The sequence below is a fragment of the Pelmatolapia mariae genome, linkage group LG22, assembly GCF_036321145.2.
Source record: "Pelmatolapia mariae isolate MD_Pm_ZW linkage group LG22, Pm_UMD_F_2, whole genome shotgun sequence".
Classification (NCBI taxonomy): Eukaryota; Metazoa; Chordata; class Actinopteri; order Cichliformes; family Cichlidae; genus Pelmatolapia; species Pelmatolapia mariae.
This window is the reverse complement of record NC_086245.2, coordinates 9723147-9744317: the sequence shown is the minus strand read 5'-3', so window position 1 is coordinate 9744317 and position 21171 is coordinate 9723147. Positions and strand designations below refer to the sequence as shown.

The window sequence follows — 21171 nt, the reverse complement described above, 5'->3', positions numbered from 1 at the left end:
GTAACATCCTCCCCCACCAGTTGAAGAGCCCCCCAGGTGGCTCGATGCACCGGCGGCACCCTGCGCCAGGGCTGGGCCCCCATACACCCACCCGCCCACAACCCCAGCAACACACCAACCAGGACCCAAACCCCTGAGGCCCGGCCAGGGCCCCAGCCCAGAGATGGAGCGCCCCCAGAACCTCACGCCCGTCCCGGATCCACCCAGGGGCAGCCAGGCCACCAGGTCAGTAACCCACGTCCGTCAGCACAGACCCTCCCCTAGCCCCGCTGCACGCAGCCACGAGGAAACCGTCACCTAAGAGCCGACAGAGCCCCTAATTGGCCATGACCGCTACCCCGGGTTGAGCCCCCCAAGGAAGATGCTCCTGGGGAACCCCCCGACGCCCTAAGCCTGTCCCTACCCCCACACCAATCACAACAGTGAAGGTGGGACCAAACTATGACCCCCCACCCCCACTAGGTGATGGAGCTGATCAAAGGAGCCCAGAGCAATTGATCTGATGTGGTGGCAGAGGCTGTATCAAGACTAATGTAATCTAATAGATAATTTCTATATTAGTTAGAATTAAGATTATTTTTATTTTTCCAGTTCATGAGGACTGTTTTCTTGGCTATGCATAGGGCAGTGAAAACCATATGGGCTATATTCTTTTCCGTAGTGACATTGTCTAAGCTGCCCAACAAACATACTAAAGGCGAAGTTGGAATGTTACATTTCAGACACTGATAAGTCTTCACATATCTCGCGCCAAAACTTCTGAACTGGTGGACAGAACCAAAGAGCGTGGATATAATTGTCAGGTGAATTGGTTTGACAGTGTGAGCAGTTGTCGGTAGACGTAAAGCCCATTTTGAACATCCGATGACCTGTATAGTGCACTCTATGTAGTATTTTGTATTGAATTAATTGAAGACTGGGATTTCTCATTAGATTAAAGGTTTTTAAGCAAATCTGAGACCAGAAGTTTTGGTCTAAGTTAACTGATAAATCCGCTTCCCATTTTGCAATAGGAAGTGATATTGATTCATCTGTTTTACAAAGCATTCTGTATATTTTGGATAGTAATTTGGGGGTTTTAAGAGCAAGAAATTGAACCACACTTGGTGGTGTTTGTAGTTCAACTTGACCCGGTTTAAATCTCTTTTTTACTATGGATTTAATTTGTTGATATTCTAAAAATCTTTTCTTGTTGATCCCATATTGTGTAACTAGTCTGTCAAATGAAATAAATTCTGTTCCTTCTAATATATGTTCTAAGTATTTGATTCCTTTACCACTCCAATCTGAAAAGTTTATCATATTATTGTTTTGTAATATGTCAGGGTTGTTCCAGATAGGTGTATGTTTGCATGGGATTAATGAGGACTCCGTCAATTTTAGAAACTCCCACCATGCTGTCAGAGAAGAGCTGATGTTGACGCTTTTGAAGCATTCATGTCGTTGGATGTTTGAGCTGATAAATGGTAGATCTGAAATCTCTAGATTATTGCAAAGTGCTTGTTCTACATCTAGCCAAGGTTCATCTAAGAGGGTATATGTTTTAGCCATCCTGAGATAAACTGAAGCCTGTTGGCTAAGAAGTAGTGCTGAAAGTTAGGTAGTTCTAATCCTCCTTTATCCTTGGTCTTTTGTAGTGTTTTTAAGCTTATACGTGGGGGTTTATTTTTCCAAAGGAATTTGGACATATATGAATCTAGAGATCTGAACCAATCTTGTGGCGGTTTAGTTGGGATCATTGAGAATAAATAATTTATTTTTGGTAAGACCATCATTTTTATAGCGGCAACCCTTCCCATGAGTGATATGGGTAGACATTTCCATCTAGCCAGATCGCCTTCAACTTTCTTTAACAGTGGGATATGGTTTAATTTAGTTAGATCTGCAAGCTTGGGAGAAACATTAATACCTAAATATTTTATATTTCCTGATTGCAGTGGTGTAGAAGAGGAATTATGGAAGGAGCAATTAATCGGAAGGACTGTAGATTTTGACGAGTAGTCTGATATTCTTGCAAAAGAGTTTATCAATTCAATCACCCCAAAGATTTTGGTTTGTGAATTTTGGAGAAAGAGTAACACATCATCCGCATAAAGGCTGATTTTATGTTCCACGTTCTTGCATTTTATGCCCTTAATTACTGAATTCTGTCTAATTGCTGCTGCTAGTGGTTCAATAAAAATTGTGAAGGGGAGAGTGGGCATCCCTGCCTGGTGCCCCTCAGGAGACAGAAGCTGGAGGATGTCTGGTCATTTGTTCTGACACAAGCTGTTGGGGAATTATATAATATTTTTAACCAGTTGATGAAAGAAGATCCAAAACCAAATTTGTGTAAAGTTGCAAATAGAAATTTCCAGTTAACTCTGTCAAATGCTTTTTCTGCATCTAAAGAAAATATTGTAGTTTCAAGGTTTTTACTGTATGAGTAGTCTATCAAATTAAGTAATCTACGTGTATTTGTTGATGAGTGCCGACCTTTTATGAAACCAGTTTGGTCAGGATGAATTAAGAGGGGGGTTAATTTCTCTAGTCTCTTTGAGAGAGCTTTGCAGATTATTTTAAGGTCTACATTTATAAGGGATATTGGACGATAGCTTGAGGGATATACAGGGTCTTCGCCTGGTTTTAGCAGGAGATTAATGTTTGCAGAATTCATATTTGATGGAAGTCTGCCCTTTTCTTTGATTTCCAACAACGTTCTGTAAAACACTGGTGCTAGAATCGTCCAGAATTCTTTGTAGAATTCTGCAGGAAAGCCGTCTGGACCTGGAGCCTTATTATTGGGCATACTTATCAGGGCTTCCCGGAGTTCATTTGATGTCAGTGGCGAATCCAGTGCCATTGCTTGAGTGTCTAATAATTTTGGAAGAGTTATGTTGTCCAAAAACTGATCAATTTCCTTTTTAGATGGGTTTATTTGTGGTGAATACAACTTTTTATAGAAATCCCTGAAAATGTTTATTTGACCCTCCTGTCTCTGGGCTCATTTATGTTACCTCCCCTGTCGCCTAGCAGAGCCAGGGCGTTACATAGTAAGCCTATATTGTGCATGCACAGATGCTTTTTTGCATACATTTATTGGAACAAGTAGTTATTTTATTTACTGTTGCGTTCCTATGTGCTTGATGCAATCTAGTCATCCTCGTCTGTCTTCTAGCATCAACAAAGCATTTTCTCAGAGAGAGCTGCTATTCACTTGACATTTTCTATCCAGTAACCACTCTGTGTAAACCCTAAAGATGGCTGTTTTGGAAAATCCCCCAAAAATCCTGAAGCTTGGTTTGAATTAGGACAGGTTGGCTTGACCATTATCTGTAGTTAGTTGTGCGCACATACAGTTCTCCAACATCAAAAAAATTTACTTTCACATCTGTTTTGACCTCTTAAGCTGCTCTTATATTATATCACAAAAAATATTTGTGAAAATACCGCTATTAATTTGACATAAACAATAATGGTCATAGATTAACATCTGAATTTCACAGTAAAGGTTCAGGCATTGCAGAAAGGGACCAGATGTTTTGCAGAAACCTATAATAGGTCTAGTGATGCCCAGTTTCTTCCATAGAGCAGGCTGTTACATTCAGTCTTTCACTTCAAGTTCAAGTTCAAATTTTATTCGCCACATGCAGTGGCAGGTTGCCCTGCAGTGGAATGAACCGCCCCCGACCTTACACACACAACACAGACATCACATGGGGATACAAGTCAGAGAATGGTTGCATTTCAGAAGAAAATACAGAAATGTACACTACAATGGGAAAGTACAAGAGCAAAAAAAGAGACCCTCTACTTATGCTGGGCTCCTGGGAGGACAGCATGAGAACAGGAAGCAAAAAACTCCTCTGCACAGAAAGCACATAAATGTCCACAGTACAACATTATAGAGCACGTGACCAGCAACAGGGTTGGGTAGGGGATGAGGAGTAATCCCAGGCAACACAGCAGCCATCCTGCCACTGTGCCGACTCTCCAGCGCGGGCCCAGACCCGCCTCGTGTTCCCAGGAGGCAACAAGCATCAAAGGCATTGGAAGGGGAGGGGGATGTGTGAGTGCTTATCAGTGTAAGTGTATGTGTGTGCGTGTCCATAGTTCAGCTGAGACAGTGTCCTTCGCCCTATCAGGCTAAGTAAACAGTCTTCCAGCCAACCCAGGTGGCCTTGCATAGAGTGGGAAGAACAGTCAACACAAAGTCGTTATCAGGGAGTTTTTGTTCGGCTCCAGCCTTGAGCCCACAGCTGGCGCCGAGGGGATATCCGCATTATGATGTTGTTGATTTTTCTTTTATGCGAGCAGCTCATGAGAATTTCAAAGCTGTTCTTTAACACTCCGACACTGGTCTCTCAATCTCCCGTTGGAGAACCGCGAGCTTCCCCATGATGTTATCAAACTTGCGTTCCGTGGTGTTGTCATTCTTGTGCTCAGAGAGCTGATTCTGAGAACTCATGACTGCAGTGAGCTGTTCCACGATGTAATCCAACTTTCGCTCTTAACCATGCTGCACTCAGTGAGCCCATTCTGAGAAGTCGCGCCTCGTCCCATCATTTCAATCCCAGCGGGCAGCCTTGGGGGGGATTTGAACAGTCGGTTCCGCTTTCTTAATTCTCCGATCAGCCAGGCCAGGGCCAAGCCAGCTCCGATCAGCAAGAACCCTGTTATCATGGTTCTGAATAGGTAGATATCTTCAGCGTCCTCGATCGACAGTCCCGCCAGACACACGACCCTCCATTTCTGCCACCCGTCCATCGTGTATCCGGCGGGGAAAGTCCCTCCAGGGCACTCGGGATCTCCCGAGCCCAGACTTCTCGTTGAGAAAAGGGTGTCAATAGCATTCAGAGACCAGTTGATCAAATCCATAATTCTCTTTTAGGTTTAGAGAACAGACTGTGAGAGAGTTTTCCAGGGAAAGTAATACACACGAGACAAGACAAGGACACAAGAGGCTAAGCAGGGAAGATAAGGGGAAGGAGGAGGGGAGAAAAAGTGCGACTGCCTTCGCCGAGAGCCAAACGAGAATCACTTTTATACATGCCTGCAGTGTCACATGGCAGCAAAAGTAATAAGCACTAAATTTAATTTTAGACGGATGTGGGCATTTACACCTATTTCACAGCAGCAGTTACTATTTAAACAATGGTTCAGTTTCGATTTGATGCACTGATGATTTTCATTTTATCATACTATTGATTTAATCCAGCCATGTATGTCACTTACTGGTTCATTTTTTATGTTGCAGGCATCTCAGATGAGAACATGAGTGGAAACACAGAGAAGGTGGGAGAGCCCAAATATTTGTCACAAGAGCTTAAAGAATATTTAAGAATAGTCTCATTCTTTGACACTGTAATTTCTGAACGTATGATGTGTTTTTATTTGCTTATTTATTACAGCCAGAGAAGGAAGAAGACAGCCAGAACAAGTCATGGCAAATAGAAACCGAGACAATGCTGGACAGACTTCATCTTCAAGGCAAAATTCAACAAAAGTTGTCACCAGCAGATTTTCTTCAAATACGTCCACCTGTGAAACAGCACCATGTAGAATCTGAGAAAGATCTAGCTCACACTTTCCTCCATAGGCTGATAATGTTGGACTACAGGGCCAGATATATTTCTGTAAGATCAAGTTGTAAGATCAAGGAGTCGTTCAAAGCCTCCTCCAGTGACTGGGATGTTTTTGTGAGCAGCAGTGTGGAAACACATAAGAAAGAGCAGACTTCTGTGCATCCAATGGACGTTCAGATGGCAGTATTTCACTGCTCAGACAGCTTCCTGAAACAGATGATGATTACAAAGCTCTCTCAGTGTCAGTATGCCTTACCTTTGCTTGTTCCTGACCCAGTCACAAAGGAGATTCAGTTTCCTCTGTGGACTTTCAGAGAACTAACAAAAACCTGGAGGGAAAATGAAATCAAAGATGACTCAACGATCGTCACCATGAAGAGTGTTCCAGTCTACAAAGCTGAAACACCCTTGGTGTCATTTTTCCGCCTGGGTTCTTTGTCAGTGTCTAAATCTCAGCTGATGAACACTTTGATCAACGACCGTCACGACACCTTCTTCCACAGAAACTGCCCAGGAAGCACCAAGTCTCGCTATTTGATGGATGGTGTGGCAGAGATTGCCTGGTACTGCCCTGCTGGAAAACCCAATGATGCCTTCAATGACTGTGTTGCCTTTTGTAATCTTCATGGTGATGCTCTGTTGATTGAAAAACAGCGTGACATACTGATTGAAAAATCCTCCATCAGTATTTTTGTATTGGCATCTCTTCAAAGCAATGAAGAAAGTCGATCACTCATATCGTCTCTTTTTAAGTCGCATAAGCCTCTCATTTGTCTCACTGTTGATGGCAGCTGTGATGCTGTTAAGACAAAAATGGGAAAATACATAATGGGGCTCAAAGATAGAAACCTAGCAGATGTATCTGAACACCTGAAGAAGATCATTCGCGAGGTTTTGTCTTCTCTTGATGGTCCCATCTTGAAACCATCCTTCCATCTTGAAACCATGGCTGAGCTCTCTGGAATCAGAGTGGATGAAACTGACCCAGCCTGTCAAAGAGTGAAATCTGCTGCTATGAAAATAATCAATCTGCTTAAAAAGGATAACATGGATGTCTCAAAGATCAAAGATGAATTTCTCCCTTGTCAAGGCCAACTGTGGCATCAGTGGAGCAAAATACACAGAGAAATGTTTCATCTCAGAGGAAACATTGAAAAGGAGAAAAGTCAAAAGCAACAAGAACTGATGAACATACGTCAGAAACAATGTGCTGCGTCCTGCAGTAAACTGATGCAGTTGTTCACTGGAAGTCTCTCATCATTGCCACCAACAGACAGAGAGTATTTCCTAAAATGGACTCAGATCTTCATAGATGCCCTCTGTACTGACGATCTTTCCCCAATTCTACAAAGTTATGATGAAAAGTGGTCTGAGGTCTTGGCTTTGAAGAACAAATGGGACAAATCAGATCTGTTATTAGAAAAACAAACTGAATTTGAAGTCATATCCAAAAAACTTCAGTCTGCAACTTTTGGTTTGGAGCACATCTTCAGAGAAATGGGACAGATCTACGAAGCCCATAAAACAACACAAAGAGAGAGCAGACACACTGACTGGTCTAAATACCCTGAGCTGGCTGCACAGCTGATGATATCAGGACACCCGATGGAGCTGATGGATGGTGATGCAGGTCATGTACCTTTAACATGGATCTCCAGTCTTTTAGAAGAAGTCATCAAGAAACTGGGGGACCAGAGAGTTTTTGTGTTGTCAGTTTTGGGCCTACAAAGCAGTGGGAAATCAACAATGCTGAACACCATGTTTGGGCTGCAGTTTGCAGTGAGTGCTGGCAGGTGCACCAAAGGTGCCTTCATGCAGCTGCTCAAAGTGTCAGAGGAGATGAAGAAAGACTTGAAGTTTGACTATGTTCTAGTGGTGGACACTGAAGGACTGCGTGCTCTAAAAGTAGAAGGTAACAACACTCTTCATCATGACAATGAACTGGCAACACTTGTTGTTGGTCTGGGAAACCTGACACTGATCAACATCTTTGGAGAGAATCCTTCTGAGATGCAGGACATCCTGCAGATTGTTGTTCAGGCTTTCATGAGGATGAAGGAAGTTCAACTTTCTCCCAGTTGTGTGTTTGTTCACCAGAATGTCACAGATGTTGCAGCAGCAGAGAAAAACATGGATGGAAAGAGATGCCTGCAGGAAAAACTGGACCAGATGGCCAAACTAGCAGCCAAAGAGGAAGTTTGTGATGCAGAGTGCTTCAGTGATGTCATTGAATTTGATGTTCAAAAAGATGTGAAATACTGTGCCCAGCTGTGGGAGGGCAGTCCACCCATGGCTCCTCCAAATCCAGGTTACAGTGAGAGCATCCAGGAAGTGAAGAACACCATCCTCTCTAAAGCTTCAAAGTCTGATGGGATCACTCTCTCACAGTTCAAAACAAACATTCAGGACCTGTGGACTGCACTGCTGACTGAAAGTTTTATTTTCAGTTTTAAAAATACACTTGAAATTGCAGTGTTTCGACAACTGGAGGTCCAGTATGAGAACTGGACCTGGACCCTGAAGAGCAACATGTTGACCATTGAAAACCAACTTCATAACAGAATTCAAAATGGAAAACTTGATGAGGTTGATAAGTCTCATCTTTTCAGAGAAATAAGCAAAATATATGAGAGAATCAAAAGAGCAATGAAAATGTACTTTTATCACAAAGAGAAAGTGATCTTGGCTCAGTGGCAAGAACTTGAAAATAAAATCAATGAGCTCTATAAAGAACAGGTGAACAGAGTGAAAGTAAAACTGGATGGAGTTATCCAACACAGAAAAGCTCATAAAATGATTGATGAGAAGAAGTCAGATTTTGAGAACAAACTGCTACAGAAGAGCAAAGAGCTCGCTCAGAAACTGAAGGATAAGGCCAAAGATGAAGAAGAGCTTCAAAGACAGTTCAACTCTGTTTGGAGCGGCTGGGTTACTGAATTAACAGCAGATATAAAACCTTTTGAAGACATCAATTTGGAACAAGATCAGTTAACGATCCTTCAAGAGCTTGGTTTTGAGCCAGCTCTCATATATGAATGTAAAATAAGTGGCAGATACAAGAAAATATCAGATGTTGGTGATTATTCAGATTATATAAAGATAAGTGGACAGACGTCAATGATTAGAATCTTTACGAACTCCCACAAAATATTTCGAGTTGGCCCTTTCTCCTATAATGAACAAGAACAGATCAGATTGCTCATTGACCAAGCTGAAAAAGAGTCACTTGATGCAATCAAAAACAAACATGTAGCTGCAACAGGCTACACACAAACTTATTTGCAAGAAATAGTCAACCATGTGACAGAAAAAGTTCAGAAATTTCTGTCAGAGAGGAAATACACTTTAAACAAGGAGTTTAAAGTTAATCTCTTGCTCTACGTGTTCTACAGGGCAGAAAGTTGGCTTCTAGAAATAAACAATGCTACAAAGGCTTATTTGGAAAGCAAGAAAACACAGTATTACATAGTTTTTAGAAGCTTTTCTAAAGGAAACTCCTCTGCTGTTGTGCTTGGAGAACTGATCTGTGATCTGCTGAAAGTTTCCACTCTTGAGGCTGTCTGTAACAAGACTGCCATTGATCTTGCTGGAAAGATGAGGTGTAATTTCCCAGCATTCAATGGTAACAGACTGAACTTGGAGAAACATATGTTGAGGTCACTCGCTGAGAAAGAAAACTTTGATGATTTCATCACCTACATCACAAATCCAAGGAGACAAACAGAAGCTTTCATTAAAGCAGAAGTGCAGAAATACATCTACGCGAGTCACAAAGATGAAGCTGTGGAAATACTCAAGAAAAATATTGATGACATCAAAACAACTGTGAGTCAGGCTTTATTTACTGTAACACAAAAGGTCAAAAATCAGAGAGGAGACACAGATATGTGGCTGAAGGAATTTTCTAATGTCCTAAAGGATGAGCTGACATTTGACAACATTTGTTCTGAAAACTTCAGCGACATAAAAGATTTGTATTTCCTCAGTAAAGAGATAGAAAAAGGATTTACATCCATTACTGAGAAGATGAGCAGCCTCTCCCTGGATAAGCTGAATGAATCCAGGCACAAGCCTGAAGAAATCCTCATAGATCAGCTTTGTAACTGCTGCTGGGTAAAGTGTCCATTCTGTGCAGCTGTTTGTACCAACACCATGAAAGATCACAGCCCTGATGACCACAGCACTCCTTTTCATCAAGCTCTTGGGGTTAACGGGAAGCACCGGGAACACACAGTAGAGCTCAGCATCAGTTTCTGCACAACAAATCTTGCTAGTGATGACAGTTTTTACCCTCAGGATGATTCAAAGGAAGCCATTCCCTACAAACAGTACAAAACTGCTGGTCCACCGTATGATACCTGGCGCATCACACCTGATGGGTCTAAACTGGCATATTGGAAGTGGTTTTTATGTCGATTTCAAAAGGAACTGGAAGAGCACTATGGGTTAAAGTTCATCGGCAGAGGAGAGATTCCAGATCAGTGGAAAAAAATAACTAAAAACAAAGCCATTAAATGTTTGGATGAAATCTATTAATGATCAAAGAAACTGCAAATCTGCAGAAAAATGATGATACTTGTTTTCACCTAATAACTCGTGAATCCAGCTGCGACAGTCTGATTTTGTCTGAGTGAGAAAAAGGAAAGTCTGTAAACTATTAACATGAAGATGATAAAAGTCACTTTAAGTTAACTCACAAAATCTACAAAAGGGAATAACAAAAGTCACGTTCTCGATGTTGCTTCTGTGACACTGATGAAGCGCTAATGAAATAATACAGGCTAGGTATTGAGTGAAATATTAGGTTATTATTAATCAGAAGATTTAGGAATGCTACTAGAGCTGATGGGCAGTAATTAATAAATACACACAACACAAAATGCTTTTGCAGGTACCATGTATTTAACCGAAACCAAAGAACAATAACAAGAAAAGAAAAGGAAAACTTAAATAATCACTCCTGCTGCAGCTATTCAATTAATCAAAAACCCAGTGGGGGTGCACAAAGACAACTAAGCAAATTCTTCTGGCTTATACCAAGCAATATAGATTCTCAAAAAACAGTTCCCCATAATTAACACATGTTAACATCAAAAACACTGATCCACACTGAAGTCCATGAGTTTTATCTTAATGTCCATGAGAGATGTCCAAGCGCTATTGTCCATAAACGGGGGGAATGGTGTGTATGATTGTGGAAATCAGTGTATTTGGAAAATGGGGACAGAGCGTCATCTTTGATAGCTTCCTACCCAACCAGTGGGAGCTGCAGAAGGATTCCTGCTCCTAGCCGTTCATTGGCTCGCCATCCTTTTCCATACCCAAAGAGCTTCACCTGGCCTGCATTAAATAAACAAGGCTAATAAGAAATCACAAGAATAATACAAAAATGTCACCCAGTTAAGCTAAATACATTAAGTTATTCTTGTTCCTGTGTACACAATTTATAAATAAATAAACAAACAGTATATTTAACCAATAAAGATTTAACAAAGATTTCAACTGTTATATACATACTATATAGCTTCACAACATTTTTTATTCAACAAATATCGGTCAAATCAAAATCAAATTGTTTGGACTGGTGACCGGCAGCAGCCAATTAGCGTCAGCTGGTAACAATACAAGCAGTCAATTAAAAGTCCAAACTCACCAATTCCGTTCTGTTCAGTGCACGACAACACTATGGCTCTGGCTCACAATAATCAGCGTCTAAGTCGCATAAGTTGGTTGGTGTTAAACAAATGCATTAAAACGGGAAAAGCAAGTGTTTGCCAATACAAACCTGCAACAACTCTGTCAGGTGGCTTGCCTCCACGCATCTGACGGGAGGAAGCCGGGACAGGCTTACTATGACCTACATGCCATCCGATTGGCTGAGCAAAGTCATGTGGTTGGAGTCATGTATTTGTGATGTGTTCAATGGCAGGAAATAAGTGCAGGAAATTACTAAAATCTAGTAAAACAGATTTTACTCTGGGTTACACTTCCATCTTGGCTTTTGGAAAAATGTTCGTGATAAATATATTTTTAACCAAATTTTGTTAATTGGGATATTGTTTGCCCATTTATAGCAAACAGTTTTTGTTTATCAAATAGTAAAAAAAATGGATAGAAGGTTCACCACCAATGGCCCATTTTAATCAAGAAGAAATGGTGGTAATAATACGTGAATACATGCAATTCATTTTTTAATTTTACTTGTTCTTCGTTTCTGAGGTTTGAAGTAAAATTCTCAAAATGTTATTTGTTAAATCTTTCTTCTTTTCCTTTAAAATATGTACATTATATTCCACTGTGTTAAAGGTCTTTCAATAATTATTCTAATTATTGAATAATTCTGTCTCATGTTCTGTTTTTAAAATGCAGACATTTTTAATTTGATCATGCTGAAGTTCAGAAAATATCCATTTTGTCACCTCTACACAGTAATATTCAAGTTGTCTAATTCTAATCTTTTTTCAGAGAACACAAATAAATCAATTATATTAGTGCACCAACATTCAAGTTCTTGTTAAGAATAAGTTTCAGCACTGTAATGATGCAATTATTCAAAAATAAACCAGTTTTCATTCATGGTTGTGTAACCATATATTTCATAAACTGCACTGATATGGAGCAGCCACAAATTCAGGAACATCTGAGAAATGATGAGTGAAACACAAACTCTCAAACTCTCTGCCAAGCTAACACAACTGGCTGATTTCTTAATGGGGTTATTATTGTAGCAAAATGAGTGCACGGAGGCACATTTCAATCTGTGTGGAGATTTCTGACAACTTTTACTCCCTACATTTTTAAACAAATATCAGCACTTTCTACCCCTTACATTTTCAGAACAGGCTTGTTACATTTGGTTTGAAACATCTGAGAGGAGTTAGTCAAAACTGTGTGTCATAGTCAGAGACTTAAGTGGGGAGGTTTAATTTTGTTTTGTTTTGGCACAACACCAGAAGGAGTGCAGATGTCCATATGTTTTGGTCATAGTGCTTCATCATCTAGTTAGGCCTACAAAAGAGGAGACACCATAAAGGGAGTAATGAACGAATCTAAGAAGATCTGAGTCCATTCTAGAAATACTCTGTCTGTTGGCGGCAATGATGAGAGACTTCCAATGAACAACTCCATTAGTTCACTGTAAGAAGCAGCACCGGCTCGGCTTCTTCTCAATTTTTGTCTTCATTTTGAAATCATCGTAGCGGTACCACAGCCAGCTGTACACCTGAACCAACATGGACGAGCCCAAGAGAAACAGCAGCAGGAGACTGAAGTACACGTAAGCCTCCTGCTTGTAGAGGGACACAGCAGCCCATATATCCAGGCCTATAAGCAGGAAAAACAAGTTCACACAGGTGAAGAGAAAGTCCCGAGTGCAGCATTTAATCTCATGAAGCTATAAGAATGTGAGAAACGGTCAGACACTTTCAGATCCGGTGGACACCCTCCTGTCCACATCTCCCGTCTAGACATTTTAGAGGCTCAAAGTGTTGTATGGAATAAAGAGATTGTTGACTGAGCATTTTTATACACCAAGTGTTGTTCTTCCTTCAGCCCAAAGATCAACGAATTGGGATATTTAACATTACTCATGATATGAGCTGATATCCACCCATCTTAAAGACATATTGTACCATTTTACAAACATGCATACATTTAATCAACTGTAGTTATGTCCATTGAGACATGAATACAACTTAAAACAACTTAAAACTGTTAAAAAAGGGAAAAAAAAAAGAATAAGAACAAATTAACATGATGAGAGAAAAATAAACAGTAAGGAACGATCTGGACTTTTGATATCAGCAGAGATTGTTACGAATCCATTGAACCATTTACATTTCAGATCTTTGGCTGTGGCTTGTTTCTCATACCAGTGTTAAATTAATAAAGATAATTCTCACAGTGAAGTGGAGAAAAGAATGGTCATCGTTCAGCTGCAGTGAAATAATACGTGATCAAGTTGATGCCAACACGTTATGCCATCATCAGTACAGCATAATAAAAGCTTCCCTGCAAGTATGACGCGTGTCCTTCGAGCTTACGCCCCATAAAACGTCTCCCTGACAGAATACAACACAAACTCTTTGTGCTCTTTGAAAAAAAAATTTTTTTCAAATAATCAAGTAGTAGATGTTGTATACTTTCAAATTTCAATACATAATTGCAAGGAATGGATCAAATTATTGTCATTGATTCCCAATCCAAGTATCTGTTAAATGCCAAAAAAGTTTATCTTAACACATTCTATCTACATTTACTGAGATGAAAGAGTTTTAACTTTAAATTGTCTGATATCAGATCAGGTCAAGTGTGAACTGAAACTAAAGTAAACAAAGATTTTACTTTAGTGTCAGCTCTGATAACAAAGTAAACAAACATGGAATGAGTGAGTGAGATAAACACTAGCTTTTGGTATCTAAACACAGAGAAATGTGTTTAGAGCAGGTCGCCTACTGATCAGAAGGTTGGTGATTTGACAATGATTTCATTACATTAGATTAAACTTTTTTTTTCTTTTTCTCCTTCACATAGGCTTATTTTTTCAAAATAGCTGTTGGAGTGATTTTGTTAAATGTTGTCATTGTTGTGCTTAAATTTGTAAATCTTGCCTTAAAGAGCATGTTTAGATATTCTTTTGTTCTCCTCCCCGGCCTGTTGAATGGTGGGGAGGCTGTAATGTTTAACTGCAGGCACATTCCATGTGAGATTCTGGTTTCCTTATCTGGTGAAGGAGGTTCACTCCTGGCCATTTAGGGGCTCGCCTATGCTTCCATATGGTGAACCATTAAAGTTAAGCCGTATACGGGTGTGGGGAGAAGACCTCTGGATAACTAGGAAATGTGGTTAAACAGTTGTAAGCATATATTGTGAGACAGGAGGTCATGTATACAGAGACACATACACACATGCACACACATACAGACACATACACATTCATTCACATGCTCGCACATGCATGCACACACACACAGTGCCTTAGTTTTTATGGCACGCCACAGGGGTTTTATGGTGGGGGGTTGTGTAACTGGGTTGAATAAAAGACTGTGAGAGGAGACTGAACTTTGGAGTTGGCTACAGGTGTGCTTGTGTTGGCTCTCTGAGCGCAGTCTCCCCTTGCAAGTAAAACGTACAAGTGGCTCTTGTGTTCTGTTTGCAGTCTCTCGTGGTCTAATTCCAGCATGGTCGCATATTTGGCCCAACAATGGCCATCCACAATAATACCAGACCTTTGTACAGCCTTTGTGATTGGTATTCCTATTACCACAGCCATAACATTAAAACTCATAATTCATGATAGACTATTTTTTAAAAGTATATTGTGACATAATGTGGTTAAATCATATCCTATGTCCTATGCTTGCACCTTCTACTGGTGCTAGCCAGCGGGCGCCGTTTGCCCTGTTTTCTTTAGGCTCCCTCACTTAAACCAAACACATCCCCACAAGTGATGAATAAAGCCAACTGTTGTCTAAATCCCAGTGGTGTGCTGTGAAGACAGTGGTAGATAAGACCCCAACCTGATTCAACCGAGATTACTTTATTAAAACAGCTATTTTTTGGTGAACTTCGGGCCTCAGTTTCCAAGACCATGAAACTTTTTTAGTGTTTTAATTTGGAACTAAATATAATTCTTGTCTGAGAAAAGTCACAGAAACCTGATAAAAGCATAAATTATTTGGATTATCTAATAACCAATAATTGTTTATCAAACCATTTATCAAATGATAAGAATATCCTTGCTGGTTGGGATCATGATATTGTTTTTTTAATTAAAAAAAAATGTATGAAAGGCATTGTTACATTTCCAGAAATCTACACCTCTCAGTTACTTTAAGTGATCATCTTTAATCCACATGACAGTCAACACTGGTGCACACAAAACAAAGAAAGATGTCAGTGCAATACTTTTCTGCTTGTTGTTTAAATGCATTTCTTTGTAGCTTTGTTTGTGTCCCATGTGACTGTGTGTATATTTATATTGTGTCTTTAACCGTCATCCATATGCTTAACCGGAAATATCATCTGCATTGTCATTAAGTGTTATTTTATTGTGGTCAACTTTTTTACTTCATTGTTCTGTCTGCACTGTATCTGTAAGGTCTCCATGAACACTCTATATCAGGGGTGTTGAACTCCAGGTCTCGAGGGCCGGTGTCCTGCAGGTTTTAGATCTCACCCTGGGTCAACACACCTAAACCAAATGATTAGTTCATTACCAGGCTTCTGGAAAACTTCAAGACATGTTGAGGAGGTAATTTAGCCATTTAAATCAGCTGTGTTGTATCAAGGACACATCTAAAACCTGCAGGACACTGGCCCTTAAGGCCTGGATTCCCGGCCGCGTCCTCAAGTCATGGCGGCTCAGCTGGCTGGAGTGTTTACACACATCTTCAACCTTTCCCTCTCTCTGTCTGTAGTCCCAGCCTGCTTCAAAATGGCCACCATCGTCCCTGTACCCAAATCCTCCACCATCTCCTCATTGAACGACTGGCGACCTGTAGCCCTGACCCCCATCGTGAGCAAATGCTTCAAGAGGCTGGTCAGGGACTTCATTTGCTCTGCACTACCCGATTCACTGGACCCTCTACAATTCGCATACCGCCACAACAGGTCCACTGATGATGCCATAGCCCTGACACTACATACTGCCCTCTCACACCTGGAGAAGAGAGACACGTATGTGAGAATGCTGTTTGTAGATTACAGCTCAGCATTCAATACCATCGTTCCCTCAAGCTGGACAGGAAACTGCAGGATCTAGGAATGAGCAGCTCTGGATCCTTAACTTCCTGTCTGACAGGCGCCAAGTGGTCAGACTAGGCAGCATCACCTCATCCCCCATCACACTGAACACTGGTGCTCCACAGGGGTGTGTACTGAGCCCTCTCCTGTACTCACTCTACACCTACGACTGCACGGCCACTAGTAACTCCAACATCATTCTGAAGTTTGCGGACGACACTACAGTGGTGGGTCTTAAGATAAGATAAGATAACCTTTATTAGTCCCACACGAAATTTATCACCAAAGGTGATGAGACGGCCTACAGGGAGGAGGTCAGCACCCTGACGCACTGGTGTCAAGTCAACCATCTCACCCTCAACATCGCAAAGACAAAGGAGTTGATAGTGGACTTCCGGAGGTGCAGAGAAGCACACACCCATCACCATCAACGGCACTGCTGTGGAGAAAGTGAGCAGCTTCCGGTTCCTTGGTGTACATCTGATGAGGTCAGGCAGGAATCTCTGTGGACTATGATATTTGCAGACAACAACGATCTGTGATCAGGGTAGGGAGCAGGTGGAAGAGAGCCTGGAGAGGTGGAGAAATGAAGACAGAATACCTGTGTGAATGAGAGGGAGACAGGTGAAGCAGTGAAGCTGTGAGGTGATGAAGTAGTGAAGGTGGTGATGTTTGAGTAAGCACTTTGTGACAAGGAAAGGAAAAGCTTTCCTTTAACAGGAAGAAATCTCCAGCAGAACCAGGGTCAGGGAGGGCAAGGCTGCGACCGGTTGTGGGTGAGGGGAGGAAGATGGGAGAAAACACACATTCTGGAAGAGAAGCAGAGATTAGTAACAACTAATGATTAAATGCAGAGAGGTGTATAAACACACAGTGAGTGAGAAATGTGACTGAAGAAGAAACAGTGCAGCATGGCAATCCCCCAGCAGCCTAGACCTATGGCAGTGAAACTAAGAGAGGATTCAGGGTCACCTGGTCCAGCCCTAACTATATGCTTTAGCAAAAAGGAAAGTTTTAAACCTAAACATAAAAGTAGAGATAGTGGCTGTCTCCCGAATCCAAACTGGAAACTGGTTCCACAGAAGAGGGGCCTGAGTCTCCAGTAACAAGAGTTTTTTCTGCTTTTTGTGTCACAGAGTAGGGAAAATTGAAAGTGAAAGGTTGGTGGCATATATATACATATACATATATATATATATACAGTGGGATGCAAAAGTTTGGGCAACCTTGTTAAAAGTCATTATTTTCCTGTATAAATCGTTGGTTGTTACAATAAAAAATGTCAGTTAAATATATCATATAGGAGACACACACACACAGTGATATTTGAGAAGTGAAATGAAGTTTATTGGATTTACAGAAAGTGTGCAATAATTGTTTAAACAAAATCAGGCAGGTGCATAAATTTGGGCACTGTTGTCATTTTATTGATTCCAAAACCTTTATAACTAATTATTGGAACTCAAATTGGCTTGGTAAGCTCAGTGACCCCTGACCTACATACACAGGTGAATCCAATAATGAGAAAGAGTATTTAAGGCGGTCAATTGTAAGTTTCCCTCGTCTTTTAATTTTCTCTGAAGAGTAGCAACGTGGGGGTCTCAAAACAACTCTCAAATGACCTGAAGACAAAGATTGTTCACCATCATGGTTTAGGGGAAGGATACAGAAAGCTGTCTCAGAAATTTAAGCTGTCTGTTTCCACAGTTAGGAACATATTGAGAAAATGGAAGACCACAGGCTCAGTTCAAGTTAAGGCTCGAAGTGGCAGACCAAGAAAAATCTCAGATAGACAGAAGCGACGAATGGTGAGAACAGTCAGAGTCAACCCACAGACCAGCACCAAAGACCTACAACATCATCTTGCAGCAGATGGAGTCACTGAGCATCGTTCAACCATTCAGCGCACTTTACACAAGGAGATGCTGTATGCGAGAGTGATGCAGAGGAAGCCTTTTCTCCGCCCACAACGCAAACAGAGCCGCTTGAGGTATGCTAAAGCACATTTGGACAAGCCAGCTTCATTCTGGAATAAGGTGCTGGGGACTGATGAAACAAAAACTGAGTTATTTGGACATAACAAGGGTCGTTATGCATGGAGGAAAAAGAACACAGCATTCCAAGAAAAACACCTGCTACCTACAGTAAAATATGGTGCTGGTTCCATCATGCTGTGGGGCTGTGTGGCCAGTGCAGGGACTGGGAATCTTGTCAAAGTTGAGGGACACATGGATTCCACTCAGTATCAGCAGATTCTGGAGACCAATGTCCAGGAATCAGTCAAGCTGCGCCGGGGCTGCATCTTTCAACAAGACAACGAACCCGAAACACTGCTCAAAATCCATTAAGGTATTCATGCAGAGGAACAAGTACAACGTTCTGGAATGGCCATCTCAGTCCCCAGACCTGAATATTATTGAAAATCTGTGGTGTGAGTTAAAGAGAGCTGTCCATGCTCGGAAGCCATCAAACCTGAATGAACTAGAGATGTTTTGTAAAGAGGAATGGTCCAAAATACCTTCAACCACAATCCAGACTCTCATTGGAACCTACAGGAAGCGTTTAGAGGCTGTAATTTCTGCAAAAGGCGGATCTACTAAATATTGATTTCATTTCTTTTTTTGTGGTGCCCAAATTTATGCACCTGCCTGATTTTGTTTAAACAATTATTGCACACTTTCTGTAAATCCAATAAACTTCATTTCACTTCTCAAATATCACTGTGTGTGTGTGTGTGTGTGTGTGTGTGTGTGTGTGTGTGTGTGTGTGTGTGTGTGTGTGTGTGTGTGTGTGTGTGTGTGTGTGTGTGTGTGTGTGTGTCTCCTATATGATATATTTAACTGACATTTTTTATTGTAACAACCAACGATTTATACAGGAAAATAATGACTATTAACAAGGTTGCCCAAACTTTTGCATCCCACTGTATATATATATAATGAAATAAAACTGGTCTCTGAATTCAATTGACACCCCTTCTCAACGAGAAGTCTGGGCTCGGGTGAGCCTGAGTGCTGAAGATATCTACCTATTCGGAACCATGATAACAGGGTTCTTGCTGATCGGAGCTGGCTTGGCCCTGGCTTATCGAAGAATTAAGGAAGATGTTTGATAACATCATAGAAAGCTCACGGCTCTCCAACGGGAGATTGAGATACCAGTGTTGGACTGTTAGAACAGGTTTGAAATTCATATGAGTTGTTCGCAATAAAGTTAAAACCATCATCACTTCATGCGGAGACCCCTTCGGCGCCAGCTGTGGGCTCAAGGCTGGAGCTGTACAACAACACCCAGATAACGACTGTGTGGAGACTGTTCTTCCCACTCTATGCAAGGCCACCTGGGTTGGCTGGAAGACTGTTTACTTAGCCTGGCAGGGCGAAGGACACTGTCTCAGCTGAACTCTGGACATACACACACGCACACAGACATATATACACATGCAGATGTACACTCATCCCCCCTCCCCCCTCCAAACGCCTTCGACGCTTATTCCCTTCCGATGCTGACGGTGGATCAAGGAGACCAGCGCATAGGCTGCAGGTCCGGATGTACTGTCTACATTGGCTGTCTCTCACCCTTTACCCATCCCTGTTGTTGTCATGTGTTTCTTTGGTGTATTAAGAGTTTTTTCATGTGCTATGTGCAGAGGTGTTTTTTTCTGTTCTCAAACTGATCTCCCTGTTGGAGCTCAGTCTGGGGGGAGTTATTTTTTTCTCCTTATCTTTCCTCATGTTGTGCTTTTCCATGTATACCTCTCTGACCTGTCTTCCCCATGTGATGTTTTTGTGTAATGTATGTATGGTCGGAGGGTAAGATGGCGCCGCCATTGCGTGCAATAGGTCGGCAGCCTTAACATGAAATTTCCCCTTGTGGGACTAATAAAGGTATATCAATTTCAATTTCAATCAAAAATAAGGCACATAAGGCTTGGCCGTTTCTAAGCTTGCTGTACTTCTTAGGCACCTTCTTAATTGCACCTTTCTGCAGCTCTGATAGTTGGCTAGGCTCCCTCTGCACTACCTTGATCTCGACCTCTAGTCTCCTTCTCCATGGAGGGTACTGCTCTTTGTGGCTGTAGCATCTCACTGATCACTGCTTCAGCAGTGTAGATCAGCTGGTTAGTCTTGGTAATGGTCTTGTAGTCCTGACACTGACACCGTGACCACTATTAATCTGTACTCGAAGCTGTGAAGCTTTGAACCACCTATCATGCAAGTTGTTGACTCTCAAAAACTTGTCTTCTGATTTTGTTGTGGCTTTGGGTCTGCCACACCTCTTCCTGTCAGAGTTTGCCCAGTTTGAGTGCCTTTTGATGATCAAGGAAACGGTACTCACTGACACCTTAACTTTCTTCAGAATTTCTCTCAAGGAAAGACCTACACCTTTAAGTGTAATAATGGTCTGAATTAGTTTGGTATTCACTTAGGATTCTATAGGCATGGTTAGATAGCAGTGGTTGTTCATTTTGGGGTTTTGATCAGAACAAAGGACGTTCAAATCAAGTTATCTCTTCTTTGCGGTCATCCTTTAACACAACATATAAAGAACATTAAAGTCATAAATTATGTTTAATTAAATGTCCTGCAATATAACCAGGAATCTAAATGAATAAAAATGAATGAAAAAAAATAGTATATGATAATTTTATGGAGGAGGTTTTTTTAGGTCAGTGATATCCTGTGGGTCTGATGTGATAAGCAGGAGGGCCACTGATTTGGATGTAGGAGGAGAAATTCTAGCCCTATTTGGGCTGGCCAGTTAGGTGAGGCCTCTGGTGATCAGCTGGGCTTCTGGTAGAATCCACATATTACCAGGCTCTGGTGCTAACAAAGACCTTGAAATAGAAGGATGTAGTACACAG

The 21171-nt window shown here is 41.3% G+C and overlaps 1 protein-coding gene across 1 annotated transcript in view; it reads left to right on the top strand.

Annotated features, from left to right (window-relative positions):
• LOC135932141 (interferon-induced very large GTPase 1-like) overlaps positions 1-10100 on the top strand; it is a 37367-nt gene extending 27267 nt beyond the window's left edge. The window contains exons 4-5 of the mRNA XM_065469496.1: positions 5237-5274; positions 5391-10100. Of these exons, the coding sequence (XP_065325568.1) occupies positions 5237-5274; positions 5391-10100 (4748 nt within the window). The remainder of the gene's footprint in view (positions 1-5236; positions 5275-5390) is intronic.
• Positions 10101-21171: the final 11071 nt, after the last annotated feature.